Source organism: Lactuca saligna, chromosome 8 (genome assembly GCF_052625555.1).
Source record: "Lactuca saligna cultivar CGN05327 chromosome 8, ASM5262555v1, whole genome shotgun sequence".
Lineage (NCBI taxonomy): Eukaryota > Viridiplantae > Streptophyta > Magnoliopsida > Asterales > Asteraceae > Lactuca > Lactuca saligna.
The window spans coordinates 103,543,530-103,556,280 of record NC_136424.1 but is presented as its reverse complement, the minus strand read 5'-3'; the positions used below and the strand labels follow the sequence as shown (position 1 = coordinate 103,556,280).

The 12,751-nt window shown below is 29.2% G+C and overlaps 1 protein-coding gene and 1 long non-coding RNA gene across 5 annotated transcripts; one reads left to right on the top strand and one right to left on the bottom strand.

The window, feature by feature from the left end:
• Positions 1 to 431: 431 nt before the first annotated feature.
• Positions 432 to 5,371, top strand: LOC145013322 (uncharacterized). 4 transcript variants are annotated; one of them, XR_013664921.1, is made up of 6 exons: positions 432 to 1,048; positions 1,201 to 1,335; positions 1,530 to 1,890; positions 4,373 to 4,456; positions 4,770 to 4,928; positions 5,134 to 5,371. It is a non-coding gene; the product is annotated as an uncharacterized LOC145013322 (long non-coding RNA). The 4 variants fall into 4 exon arrangements; XR_013664922.1 differs by lacking the exon at positions 4,373 to 4,456 and having other exon boundaries at positions 433 to 1,048; XR_013664924.1 differs by lacking the exons at positions 4,373 to 4,456; positions 4,770 to 4,928; positions 5,134 to 5,371 and adding an exon at positions 2,976 to 3,141 and having other exon boundaries at positions 435 to 1,048.
• Positions 5,240 to 7,311, bottom strand: LOC145013321 (chlorophyllase-2-like). Its single transcript, XM_078972121.1, has 2 exons — positions 7,054 to 7,311; positions 5,240 to 6,090 (listed from the first exon to the last, which is right to left on the bottom strand). The coding sequence occupies exons 1-2, from the start codon at positions 7,288 to 7,290 to the stop codon at positions 5,401 to 5,403; spliced, it is 927 nt and encodes a 308-aa protein (XP_078828247.1). The 5' UTR covers positions 7,291 to 7,311; the 3' UTR covers positions 5,240 to 5,400.
• Between the last annotated feature and the right edge of the window lie 5,440 nt (positions 7,312 to 12,751).

Here is a 12,751-nt window from a genome sequence, read left to right as displayed (position 1 = left end):
CTCACGTTTTTTAATAAATTAGTTGAAAAAAATAAAAAATTCAAATTTAAAAAAAATCAGTGAATTTATTTTAAAACATGCGCTTTTTCTTAAAAAAAATTAAAAAAAAAAAAGTTTTATGATCTCTAAGTATTTTTTTTATACATTTTTATGATTTTTAGTGTTTTTTTGTTTTCCATAGAGACTAAACTTTTATATATATATATATATATATATATATATATATATATATATATAAGCATTTAGCATGTTTTGCTGAATTTTAAGAGGTACATGACAAAATGCAATATGCAATGTGTACAACTATTTAATGCGTTACAGGATCTATGGTCATCTGAATCAATTTGAACCACATAGTGAATCGGTCAAAATTCCTTAATTATAAAATTAACTCCTTTGGTTCACCTAGCTTCTTGTATATATCCCTGAAATATTGTTTGTGGAAAGTAATTAATGTACATTATTGCAACTGTATCTATGCATTCATATTTTCGCCATCAAGCACCAATCAAGCTCTCCCTCATCTAAACCCTAACCCTTTACAATTGCTATCATTATATTTTCAATTACAACCCTCACCATTGTCTGAAACTCTAACATCACCCAAAAGCCACCATATCACCGTCAGATTTCTTTAAAAACCACCACCACCACTCAATCTTTATCTCTCTCTCTCTCTCAAAGAAAGCGTACAACTCCACCGTTTACAACCATTGATTACCACCATTGCGTCATTGTTGCTTCAAACCTTGATATATATTGGATCTTCTCAGCCCCTCGTGCTCTTATTGATGATGTTTCAGATCTGATCTGGTTCATTCGAGCAACAAATCCCAAAGGCCACTCCCCGGTTACCGATCGCGTTCTCCGAAAAGTTGGTATCTTTTCTATTTTCTATTTATATCCCTACATCCGTTGAGAATGAAGGAACTCATGACCTTCACCACTCAACTTACCATCGTATAAAGCCACCACTCTCTAGCAATGAAAGCATCACCAATCTTCATAAAGAAGCCCTAAACCGCAGTTTAGAGAAGAAAAGGATCAGGTTTGTGTTTCCTTTTTCTTTTTGCCTCTTAATTGTACATAAAGACCCTATTTTATGTTTTTTATTGAATATTTTATTCTAATCTGATGCATATGGCTTTATGAAGGTTTACAAGTTCATTTTTCTTATTCGACATCATACTTATCTTGCAGATGTGGTAATTGGTTCTTGGAAATCATTAGTACTGCTCCTAGTTGTTGAACATAAAGATGTTTGCACACCAAGAGAGAAAGTACAGTGTCTAGATTGGAGGACCAAATATTGCTTCATTACCTACCTTCCAACAGGTACATTTAGAAACAATTTTTTATTGTTACTGGTGAAATTTTCCTTAATTGAGTTGGTTTGTATGAGTGTCCAAAATCAGTTATCTGAAGTTTCAGATTTCAAGGCACCTGGTAGCTTTGTTGTGGGATTTCGATTGACTTTTTTTTTTTTTGCCAAAACCCAGATTATTGTAATAGTCTTTTTTGTTGTTCAGGGTTACAAGGCAGAGGCAGGGGAGCTGGTTGAGCATATGAAAACTTTTTTTAATGATTATTTTAAACTTATTTGCATTGTCATATGGTTTTAAAATAATTTACAGAAAATTATTATGGCATCACTGAAAATGTGATTCAATATAACAACAAGTTAATGATTGAATATAATAAAGTTCCTACAAATCGTTTGATACACAATGCATCAAAAATCCTCCTTTGGACACACATTTACTGATTAAATATAGCACATAGCAGCAGCTGCATGATGTTCAAGTTGATAGTGATGTGTGGCTACTGCCTAATTCATGGTTTGTATTCAAAAAATGAAAATGGTGGGTCAAAGTGCTTCCACTACCCCTGGTACATTCTTATTTTTTTTACCAGCTAATATTGATAATCTTTTATGGTCAAGGATTTGCTTAGGTGAAGCTTATGGAATAACAATTCCCACAAGTAACTTCTGTTTCAACATGGCTTTAAAATATATGAGTAAACTATAGTTTTTGTCCCAATACTTAGTAATTTCCTTTCAGTTTTGATCCAAAATGATTTTTTTTCTCATTTCAGTTTCCGCCCCTCTCACCCACACCGTGAGTTTAATTATGTTTAGCCTATACATTTGCCTTGCAAACAGATGTTTAAGGTATTTAAACTCAAGGTTAGAGTGAGAGGGACCAAAATTGCAATGAACCTTTGCATATGTATCAAAATGAAAAAAAAAATATATCTTTTTTGGACCAAAATGGGCCAAACAGGTTGTTTACTCAGTTATATTTGTAATTTCTTTAAGTTCATTTTTATCTTACTATTAAGTAACAAGAATAAACAAAAAATCAATGAATTATACAAAATGCAATTTTCATGTTTAATTGGTTTTTTGATTAAAAGATGGCTATAAATCTAAATTCTTCAGTTACTTAGTCATACATAGTCAAGTTCTACATTACTACTGTAGAATGATGCATAGTCTTTAGGGAATGAAGAAAGAAAGTCAAAATATGTGTTTATGCTGCTTCAAGAAACTAAAGAATTCATTAGATTTTTGTGTTTGAACTATATGCTTGATTTTGTTCATATGAACAGTCGCATTACTATATTTTTATTTGCTTTCTTTTGGTTTACTTACGATCCAAGCTTATAACACAAATGCTTATGTTACTTGGAAATATTAGAAGAAGCTTGGCCGAAATATATTAAATAGTTTATGTCATTTATTAGTAATTAACCAATGTTAAAATTTATTACTTATAATCATCGTTAGCTAAAAGCAAATGTTCAATTTAATATTAATAACTAATGTAATCTATGAGAACACCGTACATTTCCATGTATTTTTCCCTTTATTTGTAATATAAATCTTGCTGAGTGGGTTCTTATGTTTAACTAGATATATCTTTCAGGTTTTAAAATGGTCAATATCAAATGACTTGTTGTCTTTCTTTTAGCTTAGCTGATGCTTGGGATTTAAAGATGAAGTATGAAAATCACTACATTTGAAAACTCATATTAGGAAGCTTGGTTAGAATATATTAATCCAATGTACTCCATCTTGGTTTTTGTGGTTATTAATTGTCATAAAATATTAGTGAATTCTTTTGGTTCCTCATACAAGCGATGTTGCAGGTTATGATTCATGGTTTAGATTTCTTGAGTTTTGCTTCGAATTTATTTTTTGGTGGGTGGTGGATGTAGCAACTATTTATGCAAAAAAAAGAATTACTTCTAGAAGCTTATTTTTGAAAAAAAAAAAACAAAAAAAAAAACTCTTCACACCTGGCGCTTGGCGCGGGTAAGTATATATATATATATATATATATATATATATATATATATATATATATATATATATTCTTTGCAAAAATGTTCCCTAATATGCGAAAAGATGAATTTGCCATCAAATGGGGAGGGGGGGATATGATGGGGTTTAATAACACCAAGCTAATAGATGTTAGGTCATATCACTTTTTCCATATACAAACATAGTTAAAAGGACCAACAATCCAAATATATTGTGAAAGGATCAACAATCCAAATATATTGTGGTTTTGACATTTTTTCTAAAAAAATACATACCAAAGAGATCATTTTTGCATTTTTGTCAAAACTTTTATTAATCACATTAACATACAACATATTATTTACACACTACAATTGTAGATTTGTAATAAAATTTTGAATTTGTAGATTTGCAATAAAATAATTTGTATGTAGCCTCTTCCAAGTTATGAAGAACACTATATTACAAAAATACAATATATCTTTAGAAATTAGAAAATAGATCTTATATTATTATTCATAACGAGTTTTATTAATCATATTTCCTTAATATGACCTTTTGTGTAGCATTGTCATGCTACTTTCCGTGTTTTATTGATTGAAGTAATGTTACTTGTAGCACCTTGTTTAACTCAATTGTCTTTCAGTTGGACATATTAGGATGAAATGTTGATGTATATGTTAGTTTGTAAGAAAACTCATTGGAGATATAGTTGAAGCCTGAAGGAAGGAAGACCTAAATTCTTAATCATAAAGAACTTACATGTTACAACCTACAAACAATGCCTTGTAATACTCATAGGCCAACCCAAGTAATGCCTTGGACAACCTTCGATTACTCACTGTTACTGATCAATAGCTTTTGGAGGATGCTTATAAAATGATATACACATTAAAATGATAAAGAGAATAGAATAATAGCCATACCAAAAGCTAAGAATCTTAATTGAAAGTTTAAATGAAAAATTGCTAATTTCCATATATTAGATATTTTTATTAACATATATAAATATTTTATTATGAGAATTATAAATAATATACTTGCACTAACCGTTGTATTTGACAGAAGAGCAAAGATAATGGTTTAGACAACAATTTGATTAGTCAATTTGGTGTGAGATTTTATTATGCCTTCCAAGTTGTTGATAAGGTGTGTTGTCTTTCAACCGTTTGATACTTTTTTTTTTTTTTTTATAAAATACCATGAATTATTTATGGAGTTTTTTAATCATTTTTGTCCTGGTTGTTTTATATAATAATAACATGTGACGTTGTCAACAAGAACTCCAAACTCTGATAAGAAAATATGTTTGGGAAGGAGAAGTGAATTATAGCTCTTATATTATCTAAGAGGAGACTGATCTTGAGAAGTTTATTCCTTAAGGATCTTGCATCACATTACATGTCAAGGTATATTTTTTTTAGTGTGATCTTAATTTTATACTACTTTAATTCATATGCAGAGTGGATACAAAGGATTTTACTCCTCAAATAGAACACCATTAACACCTAAAGTTGCTAATTACATTCATAAACAAAGTGACACCATAACCGGGACATCACGAGGTGCCTATGATAACAAAAAGATAGTCAATAGCATTGAAGATCCCATAATTAATCAGGTTATTGTAAAACAACAAATAACAAGTAATTTTACTAGTTTTGTGATATATATATATATATATATATATATATATATATATATATATATATATATATATATATATATATATATATATATATATATATATATATATATATATATATATATATATATATATATATATATGATATATGATATAACCTTGATGTTTTTGTGTATTTTAGGTTTATATAATAGGTGGAGATGGAACACAAAAGGGGGCATATGTTATCCATAGCCAAATCGATTTTTTCTTGTAGTGCAATATAGCTTATGAACCAACAAAAATGGTTGCTACAACACCAACTTGTAATTGCCATCAATCAAGAACCATTACATACATTATAAGTCTTAGCTTATATCTTCAACAAAAAAAATCTAGAAAGAGTTTCAGTGTAAAAAAAAAAAAAAAAAAAAAAACAAGCTTTCAATAAAAATGCTTTCATCATCTTTCAAAGCATGTAGTCAACCGTCTGGAGCGAAACAGGTGAATTTTCATCATCTTTTATAGCCATTAAATAACTAAAATCTCCATCAAAAGAAGCTTTCAAGAAAGTAACCACAGCCCCTCCAACAAATATCCTCATAGGATTCCTAGTCTTCCCACTCTTACACATACAATAAGTAGCGACGCCTGTCGGCCCTGTCGTCTTGGTATCAAGCACGTCAAGATGCCCATAATCTTTCACAACAAAATAACAAGCGGGTTTACGACATTCATTGTAAAAGTTCTTATGGTTTACCCCTTCTGGTGCGCAAGGTCTGAACGGCCAGATCGGTATTATCGGGAATTCACCAAGACCTGAACCAATAACCATCACTGGCATTTCAAGATCAAACGAATGTGGAACATAAGTGAGCACCTTTGGTTGAGTTTGCTTCCATTTGTCCAATCCATCAACAGGATCGATTCCAATCAATGCAGAAAATTTCAAATTTAACTTCGTGTTAAGTCGATTTAGAACAAGGGCAAATGCGGCTTTTCCTCCACGACTATGGCCAGCCAGTCCTATCTTTGTTAGGTTTGCTTTTACTTGAGACGGAAGGACTTGTTGAAGTCCTTCAGGTAGCCAGTTGGTTATTTCAGCTGCAGACTCGACGTCTACATCCGCATCAAATCCTATATATAATCCTTCGTATAACTGTTGCAAGGAGCAAACAATAATAGCTTATGTGTTGGTATTCATGTGAACAAAAAAATATTTTCACCCACTTTGATATAAAATATTAATATTCCAGAAATATTCTTACATAAAATATGGTTGAACTCTAAACGTAGCACCAATATTTTTACACTAATTGATCTTATATTAATAAGTACTAAGTAACTTATTTTAGGGAAAATAACCACCGTATTCAACAAATTAACCATTATTTTTACTATTATTATAAAATAACCACCAACTTCATAATTGATCCTTTGCAAATTAGGAAACTGTATTTTTCCACCCATAAAAAAAATTAATAAAACATATTTCATAATATATTTTTGGTGAAATTTTGATGTGATTTGGAAAAATAATTATTAGGGGGTGATAAGTGTCAAATAAATAGTAATTAACAATAAAACTATACTCATCTTTTTTTTTTTTAAAAAAAATTATCAAACAAAACATTATTATCATTTCTATTGACCATTTTTAAGTGCTTTTATGAAATTAATTAATTTATCTTTATCTTTGTGATATATTTTATAAAGCCTTCACATATAATCTGTAAATTTTAGACATATATAATAATTATAAAACTAAAAAATGCTTTAAATAATATTAAATAAAAATAATATTTACAATGAATAAAAAATGTATTAACAATGTCGAGTATTTTTTTAAATAAAAAAGCTTGATAAAGTTATTAGATTAAAAAAAAACCATATGATCATATTAATTACAAATTTAACATTAGAAAAATTAATTATCCTCTTACTTTTATTCCAACAAATCCTCATACTCAATTAAACAATAACATGTATCATATTAATATATTAAAATATCATTAAATAAACGTTAAATGTTAGATATTTCACTGTAGGATTCATAAAAACAAAAAATAAAAAAATATTTAATTTATGATATTATGAAGTACAAAATAAGAAAAGAATAAACCTGAGGAACGACGATGATGAAACCATGAGAAGCAATGTGACAACTGAGCTGGGAATAAAAATCCCTATCGAGAAGAAAACCATGTAGTAAAATCAGTACAGGGAATTCTCCTTCTTCTAGTGGTGTAACTATCGTCAAAGGCTTTCGGGTGACTTCATTATTTAGTTCTATAGGCTTTGGATGATACTTTCCACAAGAGAACACGTTTATTTCAACTGGAAATGAAGAATGAGCCATCGTTTAACTGAATCTGCAAGATTGATCAAGTTGAGTTTTTATTTTTCTTTGTTGGGATATTTATATATGATTAATTTGTAGTTTGGTCCCTATGGTTTACATCAATATGCACTTTTAATCTAATTTTCGAATTTTTGACATTACTTATCCCTATGATTTATAAAAGTTGCACCAATGGTCCATGAGGTTGTTATCGTGAATGGATTTCCAATTCCATTAAATGAACACAAAACTACCATATTGCGCTAAAAAAGGGGTTAAATTTGTTATGTTCTTATTGTTAGTTATTTATTAATAACAAAAACATAAAATATGGAGGTTAAATTTTATATCTTATTCTTATATCAAATTAAAATAAATAAACAATATGATATTATATAGTTGTTTTGATTGTGATTTCGAATTTGATTAAAATGTTTGATTTCTCGTTCATTTTAATAACTCTCTATAACCCCTTAGCAAAAGACCTATGAATTTATCAATGTATTTCATATCTAATCTTCTCATCATCATATTTATATATAGATGAATACATACCCTAATATGAGATAGAAGGGATATATAGAATGTTGAAAAAAACAAAAAAAAAAACTCAACCCATAATGGTAAGCAAGTGCCTAATAAAACCGAGCTATCAATAATATTATATTCTTACTATAATATTTTTGAATTTAAATGATAACAATATATAAACATTTATGAAGCAGTCTCAAAATTATTTAACAATCTACTACTGAACCACGAATAAATAAATATACATATAATGATATAAATGTATTAGCCTTTATTGAATGTTATCATGATATTGATATTCTTAAACAATCTCGTTCATTAATCATAATAGTATTGAATCAACACAATTTTCGTTACAATTTACGTAACTAAACAAATTAGTGGTCACATATACCTATATAACTAACAACATAAACTAAACATGAATGTGCGTTTTTTTTATACAACAAAGTAGATTTCCTACAAGATCAATAAACATAAATCACCAATAAAACTCTCTAAAACAAAATGTATCATCATCATGTATGTTCATAAAAGAGCTAGAAATATAATACCAATTTGTGTCACCACTAATACCCTTATTTTTTGTTGAGTCCTCCAATTTTAGCATTTTCAAAGTGTACCCAAAAATCTCTTAACATGTGTAGTCCTAAAATGTAGTGAATATATAAAATAAAAAATTTTAAATTATGTATATCTTTATACAAATAAAAGGGAAAAAATTGTAACATTGACATAACACAATTGGAAAGGTCCCATTTCTACAAAACAACACACCTACCACTCAACAAAAAGTCACTATCGAAATTATGGAATTTCCGACGATGTACATGTGCGAATTCTCAGAGCCAAAAGCTCACGAATTTCCTGACTTTGTAGCATGTGCAAATCGTGAGAGCCGTGCATTCCGCCGAGCCACACACAAACCCAACCCGGGTCCCTCAAACAAAAGATCTACCTAACTATATAACCAAAATTAGAAATATCCTCCTACCATTTGTTGCTATTTTAACCAAAATTAGAAAACAAATTGAATATTCTCCTACCATTTATTGCTATTTTTTCATCTATCATATCAAATGTTGACAAGTGGATTAAATGATTATTAATTTCATTAAATGTCTAATTAAATGTGACACATCAATATTTGATATGATAGGAGAAAAATAGAAACAAATAATAGATGGATATTTAATTTCTCATTAGGTTAAAACCAATGTAGTACACACATACATGAGTGTTCGTGAAATTTTATAATAACTTAAAATTATGTTGAATACAATAGATATAGGCGTGTACAAACTTAAAATAAATAATATATTTTTTTTGTAATGATTTGTATGTGCTTAATACACATACAATACAAGAAAAAGAGTGATTAACAGTGACAAAAGTTTCCTGTAAAAATTCGATTTGTCGCAACATCGTTGGTACTGTCACTATTTCTTAAAATGTTGCCGTTAAAAATATTTATCGTCAATGACTCTGTAGCCCATAATATTTTATATCACCGGTAATGCGTATGTCGTTGGTAATAGTGTATGTCGCTATATATATATATATATATATATATATATATATATATATATATATATATATATATATATATATATATATATATAATCAAATGAGAACATCTAAGTGGTTGAGAACGATATATTCATTTGTGATTTCATATATTTATTTGTGGAAAATGATAAATTTTTATGCACAATCAACATGAATATGTTTTTTCTCTTCAATTGAAATTAAATGCGTAAAAATTTATCATTTCTCCATAAATGAATACATGGAATCTCAAATGAATATACTTTGTTCTCGCGTTCTTAACATTTTTTATGTTCTCATTTGATCCTACTCATATATATATATATATATATATATATATATATATATATATATATATATATATATATATATATATATATATATATATATATATATATATGTCATTACTTTTCGCATGCAAACAAACGGATACATAACGCCATTAAATGCAGAAAATAATTAAATAAAGTAATTGAATTAGATACCAAAGTGTTATAATTCCATATACAAATACCAAAATAAACAAAAAAAGTGTTAAAATTGCAACAAGTACCAAAGTGTCACAACAAGTCTAAGACTATGTTTGGTGTACTAGCTGAAAAGCTAGTTGTTAGCTAAGAAGCTGGCTGATAGATGAAAAGCTAGCTGTTAATTAAAAAGCTAGCTGATAGCTGTAAAACTAGCTGAAAAGCTAGGTGAAATATATAAAATTACATAAAAGGACATGTGAGAGTATGTGTTTCTATAACTAATTAAGGGGTGTATTTGAAAATTTTTAGAAAGCTCTTAAAAAGCTAGTCTAAGTAGCTTTTCAAAAAGCTAGCTTATAAGCTACTTTTTGGCTTACCAAACATGATAATATAAAAAAGCTTGAAAAATAAGCTAGCTTATCCGCTAGTTGTGGCGCGCCAAACACAGCCTAACGTACAAAACACAAATTAATTATCCAACAAACCATCATCTTCGTTCCCCTTGTTTCCTCATTGATCATCACTTTGTGGTTTCCCCGGTTGACGAAAACACATAAATTCATGCCTACATGCGGGGTCATTGAGCATTGGATGGGGATTTTTCAACTAAATAATTAATAACAATATATATATATATATATATATATATATATATATATATATATATATATATATATATATATATATATATATATATATATAAACTTATAAGTTAAACTATTAAATATAAACAAAAACTACCAAAGTACATTGCTATTTTTTTCACATAAATACAAGAAATACCAAAATAACATTGCTATTTCTTGTACTAAATCAACATGCATTTATTGATACCAGATTACATTGTTATTTTAAACTGGGGATAGAAAACCAAAGTACATTGTTATTTCTTGCACTTGAACATAAACATAATTACCAAATCAACATTCATTTATTGATCATTATATAGATATATGAGACTTTGAAATTAAATATCTTGTTTTACAAGAAATGGTAGCTTACTTTCTACTTATTTTGTGCTAAAAAAACTTAAATACAAGAAATACCAAACTACATTGTTATTTCTTACACTTGGGACAAAAACATAACTACAAACACAATTACCAAACCAACATCAATTTATTGGTACCAAAGTACATTGCTATTTTTTGCACTTGGGACAAAAAAATCAAAGTACATTATTATTTCCTGCACTTAGGACAAAAAACCAATTACCAAAGCTTTTAACAAATAATCACCACAAACCAAAATTACCAAATCAACATGCATTCGTTGATCATTATATGAGACTTTGAAATTAAATAGTATAGTTTTACCTGGGATGGTTGTGACTGTGGTGGTAGCTGCGATAGTTGTGCAATCGACTGGATGGCTAAAGGTTTCTGGTCGATGTCTTAGGGATTTCATTCTTCCTTTCACCTTGTCTTGATGTTTCGCCAACCTTTCTTCCTCCTCTTCTTAGGGATGATTTCTAACCCTCTTAGGGTTTGTGCAATTGACCCTTCTCCTAGTTATTTTTATTCCACTCTTTGGTGTCATTGGGTGTGATACCATTCGGGGGATTCTAGTTTGGGTCATCTTATCCAAGCAACTTCCTGGAGGACAAGATCTCAAGCATGGAGATCAAGGGATACATAAGAGGTATGTTTTTCTTCTTTGTATTTTTTCTAGGGTAGATATAATTAGCATGAAACCATAGATCCACAGGTTGCATGTACACTTATGTATATCGTAGTTTTTATTTTTCCGATACCTAGTTTAGAGTGTATTTGATGTATAGAAAACCCAACAACTTATACCAAATACACATAGTTTCACACATATAGATTCACATACATATACTAAATATACTATTTTTGGTTGAAAAATAATTGAGTATAAATCAAGAAAATTGTATGAGAGGCTGTGGTGTTGTGATCAAAATGAATATACTAATGAAGTGTAAATGATACAAGCGATTTTACAAGGAAAGCCCTTGATCCTTGCCAGGATCTCTGACATAAAACTGTAGGAGGTGATAATGATCACCTTCCTTATTGTGTTTATTAATTTCAAAGTAGGTTTATAATGATAATGAAGATAATACGAGTACACTTGAATTAATAGAGATTTCATGTGTGTAGTGTGCGATTTACAAGTGCTATTATCGTCTAAGCTAAATAACAAGAAGTCCGATATTTCCAGGATCCTCCTTGAACAAGTATTTGCACGTTATTTGACTCAGTAATTCCGGGGCTTAAGCTTACTTGAAGTGGTTTCTCCATTGAGAATGAGTCTTATGTTGACTAATTCTGCACAAGTGAGAAAAAGAAAGAAGAATATAGTCGTTAAAAGTGTTAGGAAATATTAATTATAATAATCAAGATCCTATGATATGTTTAAGGATCCTGAGGATTTAGAAATATTAAGGATCCTGAATATGATTCTGGGATCCTGTCGCTAACAATTGCCCCTCAAATTATATCCGCGAAATATTAAAGTTAATTTCCAAATATAATTTCAAAATAAAAAGTGAAATGAAAAGTTTTAACAGATAGGGTGATTTAACTCTCAACAGACAGATTTCTAGTCATCGGAATAGGTTAAATCACCCTTCTACCTTTCCGTAATTCTTGTATAAATAGGATGTTCATCCTTTTGATTTTGTCTTACTCTTTAAGATCTTCTTCTGGGCGTTAATTAAATACAATGGAAGGTACTACCTTTGTCTATTTTTCTCCTTAACCTTCTTCGTTTTTAAATATGATAAAAAAACAACTCGCTTTCGCCTGAGTGTTATCGCTGTTCCTAAAGACGATTTCATAGACCAAAAAGCCTTATATTACAAAGAAACATGTACCTTTGATGATGATGAAATCAAAGCTCTAAAATTGGCCAGAACTTTCCCTGTAGGTTCTATTTTTAGAGCTTTTGATTAAAGGATCCAACCG

Bases quoted from the DNA above. Each gene is read 5' to 3' on its own strand.
- LOC145013321 (XM_078972121.1), bottom strand. From the start codon at position 7,290: ATGGCTCATTCTTCATTTCCAGTTGAAATAAACGTGTTCTCTTGTGGA. The intron at 6,091-7,053 runs GTTTATTCTTTT...TCCTTGCAACAG, and splicing joins TCATCATCGTCGTTCCTCAG to TTATACGAAGGATTATATAT.